Source organism: Garra rufa, chromosome 13 (genome assembly GCF_049309525.1).
Source record: "Garra rufa chromosome 13, GarRuf1.0, whole genome shotgun sequence".
NCBI classification, from domain to species: Eukaryota; Metazoa; Chordata; class Actinopteri; order Cypriniformes; family Cyprinidae; genus Garra; species Garra rufa.
The window spans coordinates 15,994,328-16,021,999 of NC_133373.1; the positions used below are offsets into that span (position 1 = coordinate 15,994,328).

The following is a 27,672-nucleotide window of genomic DNA, read 5'->3' on the forward strand; positions in this document are numbered from 1 at the left end:
GGCACAATATGTAAGATTGCGGGCATATTCAAAACATACAAAGAAACAAAGGCGTAATTTGATAACACCATGAGTGTGGAATCATGGGAGTTGTCTTCATCCTCACAGCCAATGCAATCTGACAGGACTCAGGCAGCAGTCATGTTTATGGATGAGCTAATGTATTAAAGACTTATTAAGGTCACTATTAGGCAGGTTGGGGTTGAAAGTCATGGAAGCAAAACGAGGAAGCTGGAGCGATTGCTAATAAAGGACGAGTGTGACATATGGCTTGAAAGCAGCAGAGCAATTATTATGCTACAGTTGGTCATTTCCGCTTCTTCTGGTCATGCGTATATAGCAAGCGGCAACCTCCCGCTCTCTCTATTGAAACCAACACGGAAGTGACTTAAACTGCAATTCATCGACTGGCCGCTAGAGACTGGCTGCAGAAGAGAGTCAATCCCATTGACTCCCCATGTTAAAATGGCCAACTTTACAGCAGAAAAAAGTATGTTTACAGCCTGGTACAAAAATTGGTTTTGGTCTATATAGCTAGTTTTGCCCTTCATGTCAACTGTGAGTTTTTTTATAACTCATCCGTTTAAGTTATATTAAGCCTTAAAGTTCTGTATAATTAGGGGCGTGGCCACTTCAGTGACAGGGGGATTGCCGCTGCTGTCACCACTGTCGCGCTAGGCGGACGTGGTTTCAGCAACCAGCTCCACCCATGTCCCGCCTTTTTGCCCATTTTCGAATATCTGGGAGTGACGCACGGTGACGCATTTCCAAGATGGCGACGACCGATGGCCGACTTCCGCCCACTATAGGCTTCAAAATTGCTCTTCAGAATCCTACGGGTGACGTCACGGACACTACGTCCATATTTTTTTCAGTCTATGGTATATAGGAAAATGCAGTGCTGTTTTATAATACTAGATGCATTTCAGTGGTCAATGTTCTGTTATAATGGTACTCTGCGTTCGTCGCCTGTCTAATAAAATGCATAACACATTAAAGTCTTTGGAGTTTCCACATTTTCTACAAAATAAAACCGGAAAATTGAGGGTGTATGGCGTCATATCCAGGGGACACAATGACACAATCTGTTACACTAGATTAGCTTATTATAGCTTATTTCTCTGAATTTAAACATTCTTAGAAAGATTTAGGATAATGTAAGTAAACAAGTCAGAAAAATATATAACACCTTTCTAGTGGTTTTGGGATATTTTAATTTAAAAAATACATATTGTGCCTTTAAGAATGATTAATAAAACTTTATAGTCAATGTTTATAGTTATGCTTGGTTTTAACTCGGATGTGCATGCTGCACTTAGTGCCCTCATTAAAATGATACACAGCGTTATATGTTGCGACTGTATTAAATGCTGAGTTCTGAGTTTCTGCAACATTCTCTTATCTAAAAACTATTACAAAGCTGATAAAAATACTAGAACTATTACTACCAAAGTTCTACAGGAGTGATTCTACAAACTACCATGGTTTACCTGCTTAGAGACCCTGGGTGATGGAATGACAAGAAAATAAAAGAAACATGTTTGGAAAACAAGGTATCTAAAAAAAATAATAATTAAAATATGTAAAATTTTATTGAAAAAGAGAAGAGGAAAAACTGTTAAAATGAAAGGAGTGTGACAGATCCAAGACTGACACAGAAGTGGAACAAGCTTGGCTTCAGGCTACATTAAATAAGCTACATTTAAAAGGGGCAGATTTCAGAGATTGTTAAGTGTAACACTAGCTGTACTGTTAGCATGTCCTCACAGTCACCTCACTACCAGTAAATGGAGGCAGAATTTTAAATCACTGTATTAGTATTCAAGTTTTATAATCAGTCTGTCCTTGATACTCACCTCCTGAGGACACTGCATCAGCATAACTGTGACATATAGCGTGTGTACATGCACTGCATTTTCTAATTAAGCTTTACAGTATGTTCTAGTCAAACCTTTATACTGAAACAATGTTTAAAATGCTCCACAGCTATTAAAACATTCCAACACGGTAATATGTCATGTCATCAGCATAGTCTGAATATAATCTCAAACGAGTGTTGTTGTCCTGTCTATCTTGCTCTTCCATTTAGAATATTTTAGTAAATTTACGTGTATATATTTGGCAAATATTTTAATTGAAGTGACTAAGTGGCTATTCACACAGAATGCATTTTGCTTAGAGCGGAAAAATGCAAGGTTTTAAAACGTGTTGAACTTATTTTAACTTAAGCTCTGCATTTTTTGTATGCAGTGTCATGCGCAAAGACACAAAGACTGCATTGATTAAACATCCATCTAGCACTTGTTTACATAGGAAAAACAATGGAAAAGTAGCAAATTTGAATGGGAAAACATGTTATGTGTGAACAGCCCTTACACTGCATTTAAACAAAAAATTACAGATAATTTACTCACCCTCTTGTCATCCAAGATTTTCATGACTTTCTTTCTTCAGTCATTACAAAATTGTTTTTTGAAAATGTTTCAGAATTTCTCTCTATATGGTGGACTTCTATGGTGCCTGTGAATTTTAACTTCCAAAATGCAGCTTAAAAGGGCTCTACATGATCCCAGCCAAGGTCTTATCCAGCGAAACAAGCAGTTATTTTCTAAAAAGAATTGACAATTGAGATACTTTTTAACCTCAAATACTCATTTTGTCTAGCTCTGCATGTACTCTGTGTATTCTGGTTCAAGACAGTTAGGGTATGTCAAGAAACTTCCATCTCATTTTCTCTTCCAAGTTCAAAATCACTCTACATCGCGGCAGAAGTACAGGCCAAGTGTTCACAAACTTGAACTTGAAAAGAATATCAAATCCCCTTTACAAAAAAAGGTAAAACAGTGCTGTAGGAGAAGAATACCCTAACTGTCTTGAACCGGAATACATAAAGTACATGCAGAACTAGACAAGATGAGCATTTGAGGTTAAAATTTATAGAAATGTGAATTTTTTTAAATAAATTAACCAACCGTTTTGCTAAATAGGCCCTTCTTCCTCGGCTGGGATTGTTTAGAGCCCTTTAAAGCTACATTTAAACTGCATTTTGGAAGTTTAAACTCACTGGCACCATAGAAATGTTTTCCTCAAAAAACATTATTTCTTTACGACTGAAGAAAGAAAGACATAAACATCTTGGGTGACAAGAGGGTGAGTAAATTATCTGTACATTTTTGTTCTGGAAGTGAACTTCTCCTTTAAGTTTCACATTTTATCAACTCTTTCTTTCTCTGGAAGTTGAACCCACCAAGCTCTACTGCTTGATACAGGAAGGCTGTACAGTAAACTCAATTTAACGTAATTTTCATTACATAACATCTAAGAATGAGATGAATCTAGGTTTCTTCTAATGTTTGTAAAATGTTTTAAAATCTGTAGTAATAGTTCCTAGAACTATTGGCGGAAGTTCCCTTTTTTTTTTTTTTGGCATGTTCGCACTGCAGGAACTAGTTCTAAATGTTTTAGTTCTAAGAACTCCATTTGAGGCAACTAAATTAGCTCCTACTTCACAGTAGGGTCTAAAACAGTTCTACAGGAACTACCAGTAACGTAAGTGTGGGCTGTTTGGCCAAACTCATACAAAACACTTCCACCCAGCATTTTTAAAAAGCCATGTAAACATATTTACTCCACGAACAAAAACAGCGATAACAACATTTGCCAGTTGTGTGCAGTGTTGTGTTCTTTTCTCTGCCTAGATTATATGTAACAAGTTTTTATAGGAGATTTAGTCTCTTAGCCCAACTTTTTGCGCTTTCACTTACATTCACTTACATTTCATTTACATTTCAAGTCCAGTATTGACTTCTCTGCTTTTTCAAGTGTCTGTATCTAATATCACCCCAAAAAAACTGGTATATATTTATACATGGTATCTCTCAATAGTCTACCTTGCAAAACTGATCACCACACTAGAACATTTAAGATGCGTACCTGTTGGTATGGGAGTTGTTGTGCATGAACCAGGAGCGATTGTTGTCCACATACATGGCCCAGGCCTTATCGTCCTTCCCTAGCATCATGTCCTTCATCGTATTAATCCGTGCCACCCCGAATGCGGGGTCGGGGTGATTGTCATAGCGATCCACGCTAAGTTCCCAGTAATGAACGCCCTTGGAGAAGGCAGCCGTCCCGAGCACCACACGATCATCGTAACTGTTACAAGTCACAGTCTGGTTTTCATTGGACAGGACAATGTCTCTGTGAGCTGACGTAGGGTCAAAGGTGAACCATGCCACTGCAGAGGAAGGATAAAATAAAATTTGTGATAGCCAGAATAATTCAGTGTGGTTCAAAAATATATTTAGCAGTTAAAATAGTTAAAAAATCATTTTCATTGTAACTCAAAAAGATTTTCTGTTTATATTTAAAAAAACAGAGTCATTTGATTTTTAGGACAGTTGTTTCAGTTATATCTGACAAATAAAAGGGATGTTTTATGTGAATTATTCCCCACAAAAAAATGTTCTTAGCTCCTTTAGCAAGGATATGAAAGACTGTAAGTTTAGTCATCATAATTTGCTGATCATAAGCTACACATATTCACTCCTTCTGTGACACATTAATTATTAAAAGTATTGAAGGAATGAAATATTAAAGCAAATATGCTCTCTTAGAAGTTGTGTTTCTGTAGCAGAGGACCTATAAAGCAAATCTAGCATCAAACCCTTGTAAGGTCTGTGTTGATTAAACATCTCCTGTGGGACCCCTGCTTTATGTGGTTTTGTAACCATAACTGGGGTTTTGTCTTAAAGGATTAGTTCACTCCTGAATAAAACATTTTCAGATTTTTTCTTAACTTAAAATTCTTTATTTCCAGTTCAAAAAGGTAGGATAGAGTGAGCTAATGCAAGATGAGCATTTGTGGTTAAAAAGTATATCAGTATATAAACATATACCCCCGGTTTCACAGACAAGGCTTAAGCCTAGTCCTAGACTAAAATGTAAGTCTGAGCTGTTTCAACTAAAACAAAATTGCTCTGACTGATCTTAAAATATACCAGTGCCTTTGTTTTGTCTCAAGATGCACACCAGTAATGTTTTTTTCTAAGCATGTTTATGAAAAATTACTTTAATGTCCTAATTGATTTATGGCTTAATCCTGGCTTAGTCTAAGCCCTGTCTGTAAAACCGGGCCGTACAGTATATATTTTAATCCAAATCTTAACATTGAAAAAAATAATTGGTACATAGTTAATGTGCGTGTTATTTACCCATGTACCCACTGTGCTTCTCAATTATGGAAAAGTGTTTTTATGCTCTTCAAAGTCATTTGAGCATGTATGCCATTTTGCTAAACATTAAACTGATTTTAAAAATTGATTAGTTTTGCTGTATTTTATCACATTCCAAGCTCTAAACACAAGTTAGCCATGTTTATTAAAAAAACATTTAAATTTTACAAGTTCTATTCACAAGATAAAGGAATAGTTTTTCTGAAAATGTTCTCACCCTTAGGTCATCCATGATCAAGTCTGCTTTTCTTGATGGATTTGTTTATTACGAACATGAAGGGTGAGTAGAGTTATTGGGTTAACTATTCCTTTAATATTAAGTAACTTACATCAATTGCACACAACATAGTGCATTTTAATTTGTTTACTTCTGCTCAGCCAATGAAAACAATTTCCAAGAAAGCTACAGCAGAATCAGTGTTTTTGAACAAATCAGTTGCGTGAATGATTCAATGACTCACTCATAAAGAAAGTCACTCTATGGGTTCAACATTGTAACATTTAACAGTGGAACTGAGTGCTACAAACAGTTAAAAGTCCCAGTACTGTTGGTGTAAATATCAATACTCTTAAAGCAACACTCAGTCTAATGAATTCCCTATGAGAAATGTCTACATAAAGTCTATGTTGGATGTTTGATCAGTAGAGAAGCTAAAAAGTGATGAGAGGAGTTTTCCTATAAAACACTCATTAAAGAGACGCATCCACAGCAGGGATCTACAGAGGAAAGGGAATATATAATGCGCAAGCTGTGTGTGCATGAGAGTCATAGATAGAAAAGAAGCTTTAAGAACTCTCAGAGACCCTATTAAAGGTGAATGAAAGAAACCGTGTGAAGAAGCAGACGACCAAAACACCCACCATCAGACGTCTTCAGAACAACAACCTTGCTGTAAGATCCCACTCCAGCAGAGTTGTATGCTTTGACTCGTGCGCTGTATGAACTGTTGAAATGAAGGCCGTCCACTGTACAGATGGTCTCTTTCCCAACATACACCTCCTAAAACATGAACAGGGAAAGAGGAAAAAAGCAGACAAGGTGTAAATTAAAATGGAAAGCATCTGGTAAAACATGATCTCATGTAAGATTAGATATAAGACAACATTGCATTTATCAGGAATGCAGATTTCTCAAAGAGAAGCAAAGAATGCTAAGCATTTTAAAAACAAGACAGCATAAAAAACTTCCTGCTACTCTGCAGTGATGGAGGGATTTTGTCCCACTCCTCTTTGCAGATCCTCTCCAAGTCATTAAGGTTTCAAGGCTGACATTTGGCAGCTCGAACCTTCAGCTCCCTCAACAGATTTTCTATGGGATTAAGGTCTGGAGACTGGCTAGGCCACTCAAGGACCTAATGTGCTTCTTTTTGAGCCACACCTATGTTGCCTTGTCCATATTTGGGGTCATTGTTGTGCTGGAATACCCATCCACGACCCATTTCCAATGCCCTGGCTGAGGAAAGGAGGTTCTTACCCAAGATTTTACAGTACATGGAACGTCCATCGTTCCTTTGATGTGATGCAGTTGTCCTATGCCCTTAGCAAAAAAAAAAAAAATTTCCTACATATTTGATGGTGGGGATGGTGTTCTTGTGGTCATAGGCAGCATTCCTCCTCCTCCAAACACGGCAAGTTGAGTTGATGCCAAATTTTGGTCTCATCTGACCACATTACTTTCACCCAGTTCTCCTCTGAATCATTTAGATGTTCATTGGCCAATTCCAGTCTTGTGTAGGTCTACAACCTTGTCCCTGACATCTTTGGATTTTGGTCTTGGCCATGGTGGAGAGTTTGGAATCTGATTGATTGATTGCTTCTGTAGGATTTCAGCGCGAATCAGACAATTTAAGAGAGTCGATTAGAAGTTAGAACACTTCTGCAGACGTAAATTCCACAAGAGGCCCCGTCATAAATCTGACGTTTGATAGCCTGGCGCCAGAACACCAGCCTGAAGCAGACCTAACTAACCAGGAACGTGCAACATTGAGACAAGAGGACGTTGGTTTATAATCGCAAAAAGGGAGATTGTCAACTTTGGGGCAAATAACCAAAATGAATTGTCAAAGAAATGCACATCATGAACGTCACATGAGGAAAATCACTAGTAGAGACTGTGCTTGGTTTGTTCCCCCTATCCACACACTGAGATTCCTTCCCTAACCTTTCGACCTTCCTGCTTAGAGAACAGACCCTCACATTCCCAATACAGCCCAGAAAACTGCCTCTTGATATATATATGTATGCACCCAAAATTATGCTAAAAGAACTCATGAGCAACTCATCATTTCTATGCATAATTTCCTATTCATATATGTAACCCATACATTTGTCTATTATGTTTTAATCACTTATTGTGTATGTCCCTTTTGATAACTATTTAATAGTTTAATGGTTTATATTGGTGTTTGGTATGGTTGAACCTGAAATTGCATTCTTGAAATGTTTCTATACTTCAATTCTTTGTAAAATGTATTTTAGTCTTGTTATCGAAATCATGTCCAAATGTAACTTTGCCAAAGAGCGGGAAAGTTGGGACCGGTGGGACTGATAAGATAACATTGTGATTTATGGTTTGGGAGGGGAAACTAACAGCACCCTAGTTAAAACAATGTTCTAATTGGTCAAGACACCATTTTGGGATGTGTCCAAAATTTGAGTTTAAAACTCAGGACCCTCCTCAAATCGCTCTCTTGCAATTCTTCTTACTCCTTACAACGCTCTTCACGTGCTTCGTGCCGCCGCGTCTCGACGCCGCCTGGCCTGAATGCCAGCCTCCTCATCTAAAGGAAACATGAGGAGATCATCACACTTCTATCTTTTACTTTAATTCTTTTTATTTCTTTCCGTTGAGAGTTTCGTTTCTAGTTAAGTTTGTGCAAGCCGCGACCGACCTAAACGTCTTCGCTGACCTCAACTTCAACAGCACGCAACTCTCGACTCGACTCAAACAGCCGTAAAACAGCGATTCTGTTCAAATTCCCTGAATCATATTCGATTCCCTTTGAGCTAAATTATAAATTATTATGTATTAATCCCTTCTTACAGCTTCTGTGGACAGGTGTCTTTTATGCAGGTAACAAACTGAGATTAGGAGCACTACCTTTAAGAGAGTGCTCATAATCTCAGCTCATTACCTGTATAAAAGACCTGGGAGCCAGAAATCTTGCTGACTGATAGGGGATCAAATACTTATTTTACTCATTAAAATGCAAATCAATTTATATATTTTTTTTAATGTGTTTTTCTGGATTTTTTTTGTTATTCTGTCTCTCACTGTTCAAATAAACCTACCATTAAAATTATAGACTGAACATTTCTTTGTCAGTTGGCAAACATACAAAATCAGCAGGGGATCAAAAAAAAAATTCTCTCACTGTACTTAAGAAAAGCAGTTTGGAGGATTTAACCACACAGATTTAACTGGTCCGACTTTTGTAGCTCTAAGTGACATTTGAACCAGGGAGACAATGAAGACCGCAGCCACTAGCATCATTGCTAGTGCACGTTTTCTTGAAGCCAGAGGCCTCTGTTAAACCTCGCTCCCACCCGGGTCACGGCACCAACACCACCAGTTCTAATTACACCGCTCCAAACGGGAATCAAATTAGCAGCAATTCGCATGGAAGGCTAGCATTTCACAGGATCCCAGACTAGCTTGCATTAATTACACAAACAGCAAATCATTTTCATGACTGTGAAGCTAAACACTATTGACTATTTTATTCAAAAAGGCAACAAGCTCTTTAAAATATCCTGTCCAAAAGTCCTGATTCAATACAAAACATATCAGAACAAGAATGAAAAGTATACATATCAGTTTATTTCATATGATACAAAATGATTAATCGATATTTGACCCAAATATGACAATTCTGGCAATAATCTCTCACCCTCATGTCGTTCCAAACTCGTAACCCTTTATTTATCTTCAGAACAAAAAAGAAAAGAATATATTTCTGATGAAATCTGAGAGCTTTCTGACCCTGCATAGACAACAACTGTACTACCACATTCAAGCTTCAGAAAGGTATAAGGACATCGTTAAAATAGTCCATTTGATATCAGTGGTTCAACCTTGATTTTATGAAGTTACGAGAATACTTTTTGCGTGCAAAGAAAACTAAAATAACGACTTTATTCAACCATTCAGACTTTATTCAGACCTGTCAGTCTTCGACTAGCATTCACGACAGCACCGCGCATGCGTCTGCTGCTGACCCAGAACCCGGCATTATGAAGGTTGAACTTCTGATATCACATGGACTATTTTATCTATGTCCTTTAATACCTTTCAGGGCTTTAAATTTGTGTCTACGGAGGGTTATATATCTCTCGGGTTTCATAAAAAATATCTTAATTTGGTCTTAAGGTCTTAAGGGTTTGGAACGACAAGAGGGTGAGAAATTAATGACAGAATTTTCATTTTTAGGTGAACTATCCCTTTAAGAGATCTCTTTGTTTTCCCGACTGCAGAATGATCTCAGTGTGAAAGTAAAAGTATTAAAGATGTACCCGGTAAGGCCCACTATTCCCATCATCCAGCTCCAGCACGTAACCCTCTACAGGCAAGGCTTGGACTGTAGTTATCCTCCAAGCGAGAGTGGCGCTGTTGTTCCGCATGCAGCATTTTTCCAACTGCAAGAGCGGTGCAGGAGGCACTGTGGGGGTCTCCGCTAAAACACAAAATTTTACAGAATACGCATTTAAGCATTGACTGTTATACACAGAGGCATCAGAAGGTTAAACGGGGTAATCGTGGAGTGACATGCATGGGAGTAAGCACTTCCTGAAAGTCGCTGGTGCCTCTAAAACAAAACGGAGGAAAAAGGGCTGTGGGTTTGGGAGGGGTTTAGTATTTTAAGGGAACAGTTTGTAGCAGCTCTGAAATACCTCCTGTGCTCTCCTCCTCTTTCTGGTCACCTGCATGCATTTGTGTCAATAAAGCAGCCTCCTGACCATCTGAAAGATGATATCGGACAAAGCAGGTGTTGCATGTGTGAGTCTAGAGGTAAAACTGTGGGGATCATATGCCTCTGAAACTAGGAACGACGTTTTTGGATGTTTGTGTTTGGATTGTGTAGCCCAATTACTCTTTGACAAGACATGAATTTCAGTGGAAAACGAATGTCATTGCAACAAATTCATATTACATTATTAGCTTTATTACAGCACCTGTGTTAAAGAATTTAGCTTTATTACAGTGTTAAAGAATGTTTTTTTAGCTACTCATAAATAAGTAACTATATATATATACATATATATATATATATATATATAGCCTATATATATAGATATATACCCTGGACCACAAAACCAGTCATAAGGTTTAATTTTACAAAACTGAGATGTATGCATCACATGAAAGCTCAATAAATAAGCTTTCTATTGATGTGTGGTTTGTTAGGATAGGACAATATTTGGCCGAGATACATCTATTTGAAAATGAGGAATCTGAGGGTGCAAAAAAATCAAAATACTGAGAAAATCGCCTTTAAAGTTGTCCAAATTAGGTTCTTAACAATGCATATTACTAATCAAAAATTACATTTTGATATATTTACAGTAGGAATTTTACAAAAATCTTCATGGAACATGATCTTTACTTAATTCCCTAATGATTTTTGGCATAAAAAAAAAAATCTGTAATTTTGACCCATGCAATGTATTTTTGGCTATTGCTACAAACATACCCCAGCGACTTAAGACTGGTTTTGTGGTCCAGGGTCACACATATATATATATATATATATATATATATATATAGTAGTTTTTATATTTGCATTTTTATTAAAAATCGACATACATTTCTGCAAATATTTCTCAATCGTCCATTCTGAAGGCACACTAGTTGTTGTTTACTAGTCCTTAGATTCCAGAATCCACATTCTAAATGGAACCACCAGTGACCACCAGTGTTGAAGAATGTTTTTTAGTTACTCATAAATAAGTAACTTTGCATTAATTATGCAAATTTATAAATAACTATAAAAATCTACATACATTTCTGCAAATATTTCTCAACCGTCCATTTTGAAGGAACACTAGATTTTTTTTAAAAGAAGTTGGTTATGCTCACTAGAGCTGCATTTATTCTGCTTCATTTCTGTTGATATTTTAAAATGTAATTAATGTGATGCAAAGCTGAATTTTCAGCATCATTACTCCAGTCTTCAGTGTCACATGATCCTTCAGAAATCATTCTAATATGATTTGCTGCTCATTAAACATTTCTTGTTATTATCAATGTCTTTTCTATGGAAGCCCATTTACACCACTGAATAAAAAATATAAAAAAGGAAATTGCGACTTTTTATCTCACAATTCGGACTTGTTATCTTACAATTGCGAGTTTACATCTCTCAATTCAGACTTTTTTTCAGAATTGTGTGATACAAACTCGCAAATATGACTTTTTTTCTCCGAATTATGAGATATAAACTCACAATTGTGAGTCATAAAGTCAAAATTGTGATATAAACACGCAATTCTGACTTTTTTCTCAGAACTGCGTGATTTAAACTGTCAATTGTGAGTTATAAAGTCAGAATTGAAAGACATAAACTCACAATTTTGACTTTTACTCAGAATTGCAATTTTTCGCAATTGTGAGTTTATAACTCTAGTTTATAATCTAGTTTATATATCTAGTTTATAACTCGCAATTCTGACTTTATAACACACAATTGCGATTTTATATCACGCAATTCTGAGAAAAAAGTTAGAATTGTGAATTTTTACCTTGTAATAGTTTATATCACGCAATTCTGACTTTATAACTCGCAATTGCGAGTTTATATTTTAGAATTCTGAAAAAAAAGTCAGAATTGCAAGTTTGCATAACGCAATTCTGAGAAAAAAAGTCACGCAACTGCAATTTATTAAGTCAGAATTGTCAGATACAAACTCGCAATTCTAATAACATATCAGTCTTTTCCCCCACCCGCAATTGTGAGAAAAAAGTTTTTTTCTCACAATTGTGAGATATAAACCCGCAATTGCAAGTTTAAATCTCATCATTCTAACTTTATAACATGCAATAGCGAGTTTATATCTCAAAATTCTGAGAAAAAAAGTCATATTTGCGAGTTTGTATCACACAATTCTGAAAAAAAGTCACTTTTTTTTTTTTATTCAGTGGTGGAAACAGGCTTCCATACTTTTCAGCATTCTCTGATGAATAGAAAGTTCACAAGAACAGCATTTATTTGAAGTAAAGATCCATTGTAACAATATACATTTCTTAACTGCCACTTTCGATCAATTTAATGCGTCCTTGCTCAAAAAAATAATAATAATAAATAAATATATATATATATATATATATATATATATTTCTGGTATTTAGGAAAACTTATTGGCCCGGTTTCACAGACATGGCTTAGATTAAGCCAGGATTAGCCCAAAGTTCAATTAGGACATTTAAGTAATTTTTTATAAACGTGCTTAGAAAAAAATATTACTGGTGTGCATCTTGAGACAAAACAAAGGCACTGATATATTTTTAGATCAGTCAGTACAAGTTTCTTTTAGTTGAAACAGCTCGGACTTACATTTTAGTCTAGGATTAGGTTTAAGCCTTGTTTGTGAAACCGGGGGATTAAGTGTTAATATAAGTATTGTATATGTGCATCTTTAGTTCTGCTGTGTTCCATCTATCTGTTTTAGCACAAAAATCCACAGAGTTCACACTCTCAAAACCAAAATATTTTAAACATAACCTGATTATGTAACAGCAAATAAATCTCAATTGCTACCTTTATTCTGGGTGAAGTCCAGCTGGAGAATCGACTGCATCAAAGGGTCGGTGTTGACAGTCAAGGCGAATTCTGGGCAGACCTTTGGCTCCAACGCACCCTTTACCCACTGATCCTGAGATGCCTGGACACGCTTTATCAACGCATCTGAGATCTGGAAGAAGAAAAAGATGAAGAGGTGAAGAGAAATGATAATTATCAACTGTGATGTCTAAGAAAATCCAAGACCATTTTTTATTTTATTTTGTATTATATTTATTATAAACATGTATAATTATTTTTATTATAGACGTTAGTCAGGTTAGACACCACATTGAATATAACATGGATTAAAATGAGGGATATGCTTTTTACAACTGTTTTCAGCTCAAAAATTGACTTTTTTATGGCTTTTTTATATAAATAAAGTTTTTTTTTTCTCTCAGAGAGACGTTTCACCTGAACAATTGGTATGTTTGTAAACAACAGTACAATCCACTGAATGCTTTGTACTTATGTCTCACACAGTTTTCATTCCCGTTAAAAATTAAATTTGGTGCTATCTAAAGTGTATTACTGATTAGAATAATCATAAAAAATATTTTAAAAATCTAATTTTGAAGTTGAAAAACGGTTGGGAATTAAAAAATTACATCATTTTATTGTTTGGGTGAACTCTTTTAAGGACATGTTTGTTAGCTTTTGTACAACTTTAGTACTTTGCTAGGTTTCCACTGATGTATAATATCAAAGATTTAGTCCATAACATTCTGCACAGTGTTTCACTCTTTTCCTTTGTGCATCGGTTTGTCTTGATCCTCAACATACATTGTTGTCTGCCAACTGCTTCTTTCTTCCTGCCTCTTCAGAAATCTCTGCTGGGCAGGCATCTGACTCACATTACATGCTTTGTGAAGGCACTCAAAGAAACATCACAATCGATACTTCATAAAAAATTCAGTAAAGAGGCAGCGTTGCTCATCTGGAGCTGTCATCTCTATACTTTATACGTTCGCTGCTATGAAACATCAATTATTGAAAGAGTTTAATTGCTGAGGGCCAGTCTGAACACCAGATAAACGCTTTCAATGGAAACTATCGGAAACCACGGCTTATACAGCAATGAGTTTTATTCATACTTCTGAATTATAACAAGCAGAATTTAGGGATGGTACTAGTATGTTGAGGTGTTATTAGGGGTTCAAGTGCATAGCGCTAAAACCCTATTGTAATAGTTAGAACTGTCACAGATTAGTGATCTCCACGTAAAACTGATCGTGCAGACCAAACCGTAAGTCATAGAGACTTGAAAGTTGAAAGGATGGTAGTACTCAAACCACCTACAATGTGACCAAGACTCGCACCAATTGGCCTGAAGGGGGCGCTACAGCGAACAAAAGTATGAAATCGTTCATAACTCCTAAATCCTATATTGCAGGCTTAAGTGTGTTATGTCATTGGAATCCTTTGCTCATAGTGGACAGATTTGATACGTGAGCCTGGTGAAAATTTTGAAAAACCTAGTTTTGCTAACCAGTCCTAGGTTTTTCGCCCTGATCATAACCAAAATAGTGTAGAACGATTCTCTGGAGAGTGAATATTAATAATTATCAAAAATAAAGTTGAACTTTCGACTCACCGTCGCAAATGTAACACCGCCGCTTATGTAAGAGCTCAATCTGACACAGGAAAAAAAAATCACAGAGCTTGGCCACTTACATGGAAAAAACATAAAAATGGCTATAACTAATGTTTGTTCTATCAACATGAAAATCGGAAAGCCAAAAGTGTCTACAAAGACATTTGCGTCAAAAAACATGGCCACCATTGGCCGACGAAGTTTGAGCACATTTTAGACAAGGTTAACGGAGGCCGATCGGAAGTAAACTCGGTGTGATTTTTCGACTAATGGCACCAAAGTGCTGTAAGAAATTTGACAGAAATCTGCCCTTGGGGGGGCGATAATGCATTTTTTAAAAGTGTAAACGATTGTACATTGCACGGTTTTTCGCACATACACGCAATATCATACGATAGAACTCCTCATTCCGGACAACTTTGCCTCTAAAACCACTGCTGTCAGTTAAATCGTTTGTTACATGATTCAGAAGATGTAAAAAAAAAAAAAAAAAAAACTACATTCGTGAACTAGTCCTAGGTTTTTCACTCAATCTGGAAAAAAAAAACACTGCAGTACAATTCTCTAGGACTCTCTAGGCCAATAATTATCTAAATAAATTTGAAAATGTACCCTTTGAGAAGCTATAACGCGGTCGTTTATGAAAGGGGCCTGTCCAAATTTACCCAAAATCCTATATAGCCTAAAGGAAAGCTTAAAACTTCACAAAACCTACTGAGTACATGCGACATGTGATTTTAAACAAGCAAGCATTTTAAAGAAGTTTTATAGGGAATCGGACCACAATCGGCACTATAACAGTAATAAACATTAAAAAACATATTTCTATGGTAAGGTGACCAGACGTGCCACTTTCCGGGGACACATTCAGCACAGGATTTCTAAATTGCCTACTGCGAGAGCGATTCGAAAGCTCTGCCCTCTAGCTCTCGCAGTATTTTGATATCATACAACAATCGATCGATACAGTGCAAAACAACCAACACCTGGTTATTTTAGGCAATTTAAAAAAATCCTGTGCTGAACATGTACCCGCGAAGTGGCACGTCTGGTCACTGTATTCTATGGTAAATTACCTGGATTTGCCAAAAATGTTTTTTTAATCCTTGATTTAGGTGGGTACAGCCATTCTTTTTCCATATATGCTTAAATGCCTTAAGCGCTTACCCCAGTAATCGCTGCTTGCAGCTATATTTTAAAATATGTTTTTTTAATTATTATTATTATTATTATGTGTTCCTTTCTGGGGGTTTTTGTCTGTTAGTACCTGTAGGAATCCACTAGGGTCATTCTCTTTAATAACCTCCAGACAAAATTCCATCATTCCTGTGGTCTGTCGGAGCTTCATGGTGCAGTGAGTTATCTGATCCTTTACAGTCTGAAACGGAGAGGAGATGGTTAAAGCCTCAACACACACATACAGTCTGAGAAACAGGCATTCAATCAAAGACATGCTCACAAGGATGAACTCCTGCTGTGAGTGTCACATCAGATAAACACCTCATAGAGATATGAAACCGTATAACCAATATCATCATCACACACACTCACACACATCTACTGTCAGAGAGTTGCAAGACAAGATTTATATGCCTGTCAATGATCGTAAGTCTCAGCCAATTAAGGGAATGTTTCAGTACAAGCAAAGGTCAGTCAATTTCCACAGAAAATCATTTCAACAGAGGCATTGCACCTTAATAAATATTATATATTTTATTATTGGCATAAGACAGTGTCATGCACCTTAATAAATATTATATATTTTATTATTGGCATAAGACAGTGTCATATGTGTTAATAATTTAAAAAAAACATTTTTTTTAACTTCTGTTATGGCTATATAATGTGCTAAACATGGATACTTTCATGATGCACGCAAAGTTACCTGAACAGATGTGACATACCTATTCACAAATTACTGCAAACTAAGTAAACCCCACTTTGTGACAGACTACTGTCGTGGCCAAAAGTTTTGAGAATTTCATAAATATTGGAAATTGGAAAAGTTGCTGCTTAAGTTTTTATAATAGCAATTTGCATATACTCCAGAATGTTATGAAGAGTGATCAGATGAATTGCATAGTCCTTCTTTGCCATGAAAATTAACTTAATCCCGAAAAAAAAACTTTCCACTGCATTGTTAAGAAGGCTTCAGGGCGTCCAAGAAAGTCCAGCAAGCGCCAGGATCATCTCCTAAAGAGGATTCAGCTGCGGGATCGGAGTGCCACCAGTGCAGAGCTTGCTCAGGAATGGCAGCAGGCAGGTGTGAGCGCATCTGCACGCACAGTGAGGCCAAGACTTTTGGAAGATGGCCTGGTGTCAAGAAGGGCAGCAAAGAAGCCACTTCTCTCCAAAAAAAAAAACATCAGGGACAGATTGATCTTCTGCAAAAAGTATAGCGGATGGACTGCTGAGGACTGGAGCAAAGTCATATTCTCTGATGAAGCCTCTTTCCGATTGTTTGGGGCATCTGGAAAAAGGCTTGTCCGGAGAAGAAAAGGTGAGCGCTACCATCAGTCCTGTGTCATGCCAACAGTAAAGCATCCTGAGACCATTCATGTGTGGGGTTGCTTCTCATCCAAGGGAGTGGGCTCACTCACAATTTTGCCCAAAAACACAGCCATGAATAAAGAATGGTACCAAAAAACCCTCCAACAGCAACTTCTTCCAACAATCCAACAACAGTTTGGTGAAGAACAATGCATTTTCCAGCACGATGGAGCACCGTGCCATAAGGCAAAAGTGATAACTAAGTGGCTCAGGGACCAAAACGTTGACATTTTGGGTCCATGGCCTGGAAACTCCCCAGATCTTAAAACTTGTGGTCAATCCTCAAGAGGCGGGTGGACAAACAAAAACCCACTAATTCTGACAAACTCCAAGAAGTGATTATGAAAGAATGGGTTGCTATCAGTCAGGATTTGGCCCAGAAGTTGATTGAGAGCATGCCCAGTCGAATTGCAGAGGTCCTGAAAAAGAAGGGCCAACACTGCAAATAATGACTCTTTGCATAAATGTCATGTAATTGTTGATAAAAGCCTTTGAAACGTATGAAGTGCTTGTAATTATATTTCAGTACATCACAGAAACAACTGAAACAAAGATCTAAAAGCAATTTAGCAGCAAACTTTGTGAAAACTAATATTTGTGTCATTCTCAAAACTTTTGGCCATGACTGTACATTGTGTTTCTGTTCCATTTCCTAAATAATAAGGCTGTACTGTGAATATAGTCCTGCCTAATGTCATGTAATGGCTAACTTTATATTTAAAGTATCTTACAAAGCAATTATGTCTCTTCAGAAAACTTGGAATTACCAGCTCGATTCATATGTAATTTTTTAACAATCTTTTTATGACATTAAAAGCATCTTCATTCAAGTCCTATGGGTTTGAAACGATATGAGGGTGATAAAAGTGACAAACTATGAATAATCCTGTATATTCTATTAATACTCTTTATGAAATACAAAGAACTGATTTAATTTATCAAACATTCATTCATGTTTTTTTTGCCATCCATGTCTAATTGTGAAGACAGGCTGATCAAATCAGTCACTCTTTATTTATTCTTGCATTAATTATTATGCATAATTATTTAATGATGCACTTGTCAAGCACTCTCTGGAATGAGATGAATGACTGTATAATTACAACTGACAGAACCAGCATTAACCCTTTAAGTTATAAATAAATGAATATTTAAACAAAATTTTCCTAAATTCTGCTGCTGTTTTATTTTACAACCCCAAATTCTGCAATATAATCTTGCTTCAATGTAATCTATAGAAAACCCTTTGGATTAATTCCATAACATACTGTAACAACTGTATTAGACCGAGCGGGTTTACTTTCACACCCCCTTCCCCCTTCATCCTGTGTTCAGTGTGGTGAAAGAGGGCAAGCGTAAAGCTCTGTCAGACAACTGGCGTGGAAGAAATGAATTAGAGTAGAAAATGACGTCTCCTGTCATTGCAAACACAAGAACACTTCATCTGATTATCTGAGCAGAGCACACAGACCCCGGAAGATGGAGGAACTTATAGACGTTTTTCCTGAACACGGAAGTAAGTCCGACTCTTAACTGAAAGAATGCTTTGCATTTCCGGTCTGCATTGTTTCTAGTCAAATTAGGGTATATTCCGAGCTAATAAACTAATGTTAAACCTATTAAAATGTTTTTAAAAAGCACATGGCTCCATAGCGCCATCACTTGGCAATGTCGCGAAGACCGTCATTTGTCAGTACCTCACTTTAATGAGTGTGTAAATGACACGAAGCAGCGGACTTTAGACATTAAAAACAGATGGACGCTAATTGAATGGGTTCCTATGGAAACCCGAACAGAAAAGCATTCAATCTGACGTTAGAATTCGTAATGGCGGCACTCATCGTTTACTCAGGAAAAAGGTCTATACTATTAGCCCTAAATTATCTTAGAGAACAGAAAAATGGGCTTCATATTATCGGAATTGTGGGTTATTATATGGTGAGATCTTCAAAACAACCAGAACTGATGAAAATGGCTCCAGAAGCAGCAGGCTACTTTAAATGTTTCCCTTCAGTATGGAATCCCTTTTCTGCCACTGAATAAAAAAAAAAGGTAATTGTGACTTTTTTCCTGCAATTGAGTTTTTTCTCAGAACTGTAAGTTACAAAGTAAGAATTACGTGATACAAACTCTCAATTATGAGAAGTAAAGTCTTAGAAAAAAAGTCTTGCGAGTTTATATCCATCAGTTCTGACTTTATAACTACCAACTGCAAATTTATATTTTACAATTGTAAGATAAAAAGTGAATTGCCTTTTTTTTATTCTGTGCTGGAAATGGGCTTCCATACCTTCAGCCGAGTGCTTGGAACTTCCAAAAAGAAAATATAATTATTGTTTTATTTTTTATATATATTTAAAATGAAAAAAAAAAATTAACTCTGTATGTAAACTCTAATATGGAGGATACCCTTCCCCACACTATACTTAAAGGCTGATGCTAAAATTACTGCTACAACCACTAGCAAATTTAGGGCCAGATTTACTAACAGCTTGCACCAGCGCAATCCATCTTTTGGTGTTAAAATAGTACTAATAGTCTAATAGTACTGTAAGAATTAGCACTGGACATATTTTGTGCCTGACCTTACTGAATATGCATTTGTAGAAGTTTTCCTTTTAGACACAAAATTTATGCACTCGTCAAATTACTATTTTATTACTGGTAATTTAATGCCCAAAAAAGCAGGCAGTAATTTGCGCTCCTCTTGGTAGAATGCACTGGTCATTATGAAAATGAGATGTGAGAATTGTGCTCTAACTCTAATTTGCCCTGTTTAGTAAATCTAGCCCTTAATTTACTACTCCTAATTTTAAGTGTAAGCACCCTTATCAAAAGGTGTTTAGAATAGAAATGAGTGACAAAAGATGCATGTTGTATGTGTTTACTTACCTTTAGCTTACTCTCTTTCTCCTTTGTGACCTTGGTGAGCAGTTTGGCCTTCTGCCGAGTGAGCGCTTCAATCAGAGAGTCACACTGAGCGACCAGACATGCCTCAAATTCAACGCCGTTCTCCTGTTACACACACACAGTATACAGATACTGAGAGTGAGCCTCAAGAATTTACCCTATAAAGCAGTATATACAATATATCTCCAACATTTTATCCTTTTGAACATGGAACTTTTGTAACATTGTAACTTTGCTCCAGAAGAAGTTGTTATAATCTTTCACCATCTGTCTGAGCCCTAAGAATTTAGAATGCTATTGTATCGTTTAGAATTATATATGTAAATTATCTCTTTTATGACTGGCTAACATTTTTGAATTTGTAAACTTCTGTATTTTAAACTGCTCATAATAATTTAATTTAATTCTGCCATTATTTAAATTCTGCCAAGACAACTCTCTGAAAGTAACAATGTTAATGTGTTTGGTCTTGGCGGAATAGATCTGCTACGCTGCTCCTGCTGTGGCAGAGCAAGTATGTAGACTTGCTACTGCCAATACATCCACAGACAAGCTGCTGTAAGCATGTAAGAAATACTGCTGTTGCACATATAACATGCGAAATAACCTTGATATATAACATTTAGGGCTGCAACTAACGATTATTTTAATAATCGATTAATCTGTCGATTATTTTTTCGATTAATCGATGAATCGGATAAAAAAACCAAGGGATTTACAACCCTTTATTCAAAAACAGAACTAAAATCTTTAGAAAGTGCACGAACATGTTGCTCCTTGAACTGTTATAATAATAATAATAAAATAAAAATGGACTAACACAAAAAACATACACATGTATGCTTTACATCTGCCAAATATATAGACTAAATAAACTAAAATTACTATCCGTCAAGACAGCGGCTTGCTGTGGTGTACATGCTGCATTTCCCATCAAGAAGCATCTCAAATTAAATTCCTCAGTGCGCATTAAAAAAAGTCATGTGACTTTGCACGCTGGAACGGGATAACTTGACTAACTTTCTGCTACATTCATTCTGCCATGGCGGTGTTTAGTGTCCTGCCATCAGCAGCGACCAGCTGGAAGAGTTCCGCATTCAAATGCACGCAAAACTGGCCTCAAAGCCCCAGCAAAAGTAATTACCATGAATGTGTCAAGGCAAAAATTAAGAAAATATTCGAATTACTTATTAATAAACTAGTATTTTCTGATTCAGTGTTGCAAAGATGAAATTGACGATCCTGCCATCTGCTCATTAATGCCTAATGTATCTTTATGGATTAGCTAATGAAAGAGTTTTGTTTTCGATTTTAATTATTTAGTTTTATAGTAAAATAATAATTTAAAGCTTTCTATAGATATTGTGTTTGTGAGGCAATTACCTGGGTTTCGGTTAATTATTGTGAAGCGCTCCTGTTTAAACCAAAGATATCAAGCGTATTCTGTTTGTTTTCTTTAAGAGCACATTTTGTTGATACTGTGAGTACACACAAACTAAGGTAGACCCTTTACAGTTCCGGCCCGGGTGGTAAATTACTCTTACCTTTATGAGCAAAAAAGAAATTCCACATTGCACTGGCGTTTCCATATCCTGCAAAGCGCGCTTCTCTCCGCACAAACTTTGGATTTATATTGATTGAATGATTAAACTAATATTGTGATATGTTTTAAGTTTTTTATATCAATGGATTTTAATTTAAATCGCGATGAATTAAGCAGGCTTTTGATCTGTCTGCCGCTGTTTGCTAGGTATAACTTTAAAAAACAAAAACTTGAATTTAACAAACAAAAAGTGTTCCAAATATATCTCTAAATTAACTTTATAAACTAAAGGAACGGAAATAAATGTAATCACTTTGCTATTAAAATCAGCAGCTGTGTAATGAGGAAGAGAAAGAGGAAAAAAGACAGTCGGACTGGAAATTCAGTCGGCCAAAAATTGATGAGCTGTCGGACATTTTTACAAGGAATGTTTGTTTAATAACCTATATAATATTCTTAGGCTACTTTCTTAATTAAATATATTATTTCTTTGATTTATTTTAGCGTTTTTATGCTGCTTGTTCGCTGACTGAAGTGTAGGCTATATATAAAAAAAACAACGTGCCACCGTCACAGCCCTATTAAAAACTGAGACGATTTCACCTCAGCAGAGCTCCTCTTTCTCCTTACGGTTGTGGTATGTTTTCGACACATTATACAGACAGACAGTGTTACAAAAACTATAGAAGTAGTTTTCTCCATCTCCACTATCCAACGACCCGTACACCAGCTGTTTTGCGATCGAGCATTCGCTGCTGTGAAAGTAGGCTACGCTAGCCAAAGTAGGCTTAAATATCAAACATGTTTGATATAATAAATCGGGGCAGCATATATATATAATGTAGAAACGGCGGTGCTTTATGCTCAAATGTTCCAGTTTTGCGCATAAGTTAAATTCGCATTTTTGGATGGAAACACAGCTTATGAGGCGCCGAACTCTGCTGGCATCAGTGCGGGAGAGAGACCGAATGTGTCCACTCCGCTCTGCGCTCAATTTTTTTTTTTAATATATATAATAACAACCAAATGTCTCTGCGTCGCGCGACACAACGAATCGATTATGAAATTCGTTGCCAACGCTTTTAGTAATCGATTTTTATCGATTTTATCGATTCGTTGTTGCAGCCCTAATAACATTCATAAAATCACACCATAGCAGATTTATACAGGTGGAGCTGGGGAAGGTGGGGGGCTTCTGAAGTGCACTGCAACTGCTACAGCAAGCACTAGCCAAGTATTTGAATGTTGAGTGGCAAGCTTATTGGCCGCTGATGCAGAAAAAGACCAATCAGCTGTGCCATGTGAGTAATGTGATTAATTCAGATTGAGTTATCTATCCTATCGACCTGCGACATCTAGAGTGTCATGACAGAAAAACAGTCTGACACTGAGGTATAATGAGCACACTCGCTGCCTAAAGAGAGAAGCCCGGAAAATGGAGCGTAGCTAGAGGAAAACAAAACTAGAGGTATTTTGTATTGCATGGCGGGAAAGTACCATATCCTACAGAAAAGCCTTTAAAAAAACTGCTGATTGTCTCTTTTAGAAGAAAACAAACACAACCCCAGTTATTTATTTAATACAATGACTAAATTAACAAAAAAAAATAAAGCATCAACAATCGTTGACATTTCGTTAAAATTGTAACCATGTAGCCATCAACAGTATCGCATTAAATAGTACTTTAGAACAATTCCCCTCATTCTCTACTATAGGAGAGGAAGAATTGTATAAACTTGTTAAATCATCTAAACCAACAACATGTATGTTAGAGCCTATTTCATCTAAGATGCTAAAAGAGGTGCTTCCAGCCCCAAAAAATCTTGCTAATTACCTACAAATCCCTAAATAGTTTAGCATGTTACCTGCTTTGATACAATCTGCATTGTACAAAGCGCTATATAAATAATGATGACATGGCTTGACTTGACAGAACTTTGTATATTGTGGAAATATGGTTACAATATGCCATTTGTTGCAGCCTAATTTCAAAATATGGTCTAAGTGGGTTGAAAAAGCAGATGTTTTTGAACAATTAAAATTTCCTAAATACACCCCCATCTGCCACTGGTTGATAAAAAAATTGATAATACTACATTGACATGCCACTAGTGTCCAACGAAGACACTGTGTTAGCTGTCTTTACACATTAAGTAAAAGATTTAACAGTCAAAAATACTTCACTTTTCTAATAATATCAACAATAGTACTATGAAATATGGGAAGTTTATATTTTCTATTTTTCAGAATACGCAGCTACTTAACAATATTCATCAAATGGACTGGATGCCTTTATAGGCATCAGAATGGTGTAGTCCACCAGAACAGGCAAACTGGACCATGCAGGTCTCAACCAGGTGCTGGTGCTGCACTTCCTGTTTGTGCAAGACAGGGGGGAATAACTTGAAAAGCTTGAAATATTTTTGGTATTCTGTTTGGTGTTCGTAGTGGCACAGAAATGACACACCTCAGCTTTAAAGCGCATTTTGTAAAGCTGGCAAAGATCAGTTCAGGGAGTCTGTGGTGTAGGAGTTTTGAACGGAACTAATCGTTCATTCACTTTGAGCATGGTAGTGACTCAGATGTGAGACCTACACCCACACACTTACACTGGGGCTGATGGGACTGAGTCATTTCATCTACTACACAACGATGATGAAGAGAAGACGATATGAGCATGTGTGACTGGTACATTTCAAATTAAGAGGTCAGGCTTGAAACCAGAATATACTCCTACTGCAGGACTTGTCTCTATGTGAGCAAATATGTCACATTACATTGAAAATCACTGATCACTATAGGACTTCAGTGCAAGGTCTGCTTATAGAGGCTTTCAAAGACAATCTCTTCCTCTCTCCCTCTGCCTGCTGGGCAGTATAAAAAGGGCATTAAACTCTTCACTTGAGTAAAAATAGCTCAGAGCTCATAATCCAGTGGTCTCCAGGCAGAATACAATTCAAAGCTCATGGCATTCATATGCATGTATGAATTGTATGCAAAGATTGCACTGATCAACATTCAATACAAATGAATGTTAAGCTGAATCAGTTTCATTTATCTAGACTATGGCAGGGTAAAGAGATAATTAATGCTTTAAACTTGAAACATATTCAATAATTTTATACTTTAAAAAATGTTATGTTTTATCTATCTTTAGACCTCCTTGCAAGACCCCAGGGGGTCAACCCTAGTTGAAAACCCTGGTTTTAGATGATCAAAACCTTTGATATGCAATGCATAAACATGCTAATAAAATTCATGTTAACATCTGACATATGGCATGTTTGTTGGATACATGCTGAACGTTATAATTATCCCACTTCATTTTTAACGAGATATTAATTTGCATATTTAATGAGACACTCATAAATCAAAGAGGATATGCTAATATTCAAGTGCTGCTAGCATGGCTGTTTTGATTATGTTATTATTTTTTTCTCTGATGTGAAGCCTATTTTTTATTCACAAGCGTTCAAAACATAGTGAGGCTTGTTATATGGAACTGAAAGGAACACATTCAAAACTGGCAATGTATATAAACATTTAATATTTCATGAGATTACATCATTTCTAATACGTAACTCTTCATCAGATGGCTTTATTGTTAGGTACACTGTAACGAATTGCTGTAAAAATTACAGCAATATTTTACAGCAGCGGGTTGTATTTCTTATAATACAGCCAATACAGCATATTACTGTAAACCGCAATTGTGTGCAATCCATTCTGGTAAATTTCAAATCTAAAGAGGCGGGATTATCTTCAACGGTCGACATTTGGGAGCAGCAAGAAGAACGATTCACTGTGGTAAGTGTTTTATTTTCTGTTTTATTTATTAGTATATGTATTAGTGTATTAAGGTGTCATAAACATTCGCGGTAACTGCAGATTAACGAATCCTCCGTCCACGGAGCACGAGAGAGACTTGTGCGGGGATTCGGCACCACAGTCGTGGAAGGATTTTACACATTCCCCGGCCTTATATCGGCTATAGGCGTAACATCTCTGGGTTCCTACGTTAAAGCCCCGTTCACACTACACGCGACACGCAGCGACAAAGCGACGTGATCCCATTCATTTCAATGGAGAGCTGGCAATTTCCGGCGACGAGAGCGACAGCGGCCGTAAGCGACCGTTGGCGACCGGATGTGGGCGTGTCCAGCGACGCGACAAAGTTCAGAATCTCTCAACTTAATGCAAATGAAGAGCGACTTTCGGGAGCGACAGCCAATAGGAAAGAAGACGACAGTGCTCATGTGATCATTCTCCTTTCAGCTCCAGCAGAGCCGTAGAGAAACAGTTCCAGCAGTGATGGAGGAAAAATTAATTCTTGCCGTTAGCAATTGTCCTGTTTTATAAGACATGTCCCTGCCCACATCCAGGGACGTAAATTTAAAAAATGCATGGAAATGGGTGGCCGATATCGTGGGGATTCCAAGTAGGTTTTTAATGAACTAAACGTACCATATTAAAAAATAATATTAACTGCATTAAAATGAATTGTAACCTGTGTGTCTTTGTTTCTAAAGTTGCTTTGGATAAAAATGTCTGTTAAATGTTAAACACTCCATACCATAGACTGTAATTTGAGAGTTATTACATAAGAGAGTTGTTAAATAAAATAGGACCTGTTTTTCAAGATTAAGATGTGTCAAATTATTATTATTTTTGTTTTTATTAAAAAATAGGTCCACTGAGTTTCATACTGTACAACACTTTATGCAGTTAAATATTGTTTAAAGCTTATGCAGTTAATAAATTGTTTAAATTGCTAGTCATTATTCAGCAATCTGGAAAATAAATACTGCAAATAAAGAATACAAAAATTAAAGTAGTACAATATTTTTACAGTAGAACGTTATTTAATGATTTCCAGTACACTTGTAAAATTGCGAACTATTGCTGCAATTTCACAGTAGCAGCTGTAAAAAATGTATATACCATTGCTTGTATATATATATACACAAAATTGCTGTATTTTAACAGTAAAACTGTAGTTAATAATTTACAGTGCACTTTGCATTTTACAGTAAATTTTTTACAGTGTACCTGTATCTGCTGAAGCAAGTTCTTCAGTTGCACCAGGAACTCCTTGGCCTCCTTGGCTTTGTCAGACACTCCATTCAATGCCTGGGACAGCTGACACTGCACACATAAACATGGGTCAATGAAATAATTTGCTTAACATGCTTTTAAATCTTTTTATCTGAAATAATTTGTTGATAGAGCTGTGGGTGTAAGTATGTTATGTAACTTCAATTCAGTTAAAATGTTTATCTATTAATGTTGCATAAAACTAATGAGATATTGTTCTCCACTGTATAACTATTATGTACACTTACATCACACATTTTAATCACTTATACATCATCCCTAGACAGCATTTTTACACACTTAAAAACCTGCATAAGTTCATGTAGCACATTCATTAGCTACATCCCACTGAACATTCCCAGTATTCTCTACCTAGCATTCCATGCATCCTAAAATACCACCTATTATTCTCTTGCATCCTGACCAACCCGGCATTAGCTGGAAACATTCCCACCCTTCATAAACATACCCCAGATTCCCAAACTATTCAAACTCTGGGGGTCAAGGTTTGGCCGGCTGGCTGGCATTGGCAGTCACCCCTGCTGGTACATTCCATAAGTAAAATATTATGTGAACAAGAAGTATGTTTCTCTCTTGACAGCCATTAAAAAGTGGCAATTAGTAGTAATTTATTCTAATGAAACAAACAAAGACCCACTGCCCAGGGGCCACACAGGATCCTGATATAGCCCTGCCAATAAAACATTACCCAGCATTCTAAAACAGCACCCAACAATTACAAAATCCTCAGTAAGCCAATATGAGCATTCTAAAACATTACCTAAAATTCTCAGCATCCTCATTTTTAAACATCACCAAACAATGCCCGACTCCCTCAAAGACCATCCAACACTTCTTTATATCCTCAAACACCACCTAACAATTCCAGTATCCTCAAACACCACTAAACATTTCTATTAACCTCCAACACCATCCAACATTCCCAGCATCCTTAAACACCACCCAATA

General features: G+C 36.6%; 1 protein-coding gene across 1 annotated transcript in view; it reads right to left on the bottom strand.

Moving 5' to 3' along the window:
* Positions 1-27,672, bottom strand: part of trim67 (tripartite motif containing 67) — a 46,334-nt gene that overhangs the window by 2,411 nt on the left and 16,251 nt on the right. The window contains exons 2-9 of the mRNA XM_073816620.1: positions 26,659-26,754; positions 20,049-20,171; positions 15,874-15,984; positions 12,989-13,142; positions 10,125-10,193; positions 9,747-9,907; positions 6,096-6,234; positions 3,934-4,237 (exon numbers count right to left, since the gene is read on the bottom strand). Coding sequence (XP_073672721.1) covers positions 3,934-4,237; positions 6,096-6,234; positions 9,747-9,907; positions 10,125-10,193; positions 12,989-13,142; positions 15,874-15,984; positions 20,049-20,171; positions 26,659-26,754 — 1,157 coding nt within the window. The remainder of the gene's footprint in view (positions 1-3,933; positions 4,238-6,095; positions 6,235-9,746; positions 9,908-10,124; positions 10,194-12,988; positions 13,143-15,873; positions 15,985-20,048; positions 20,172-26,658; positions 26,755-27,672) is intronic.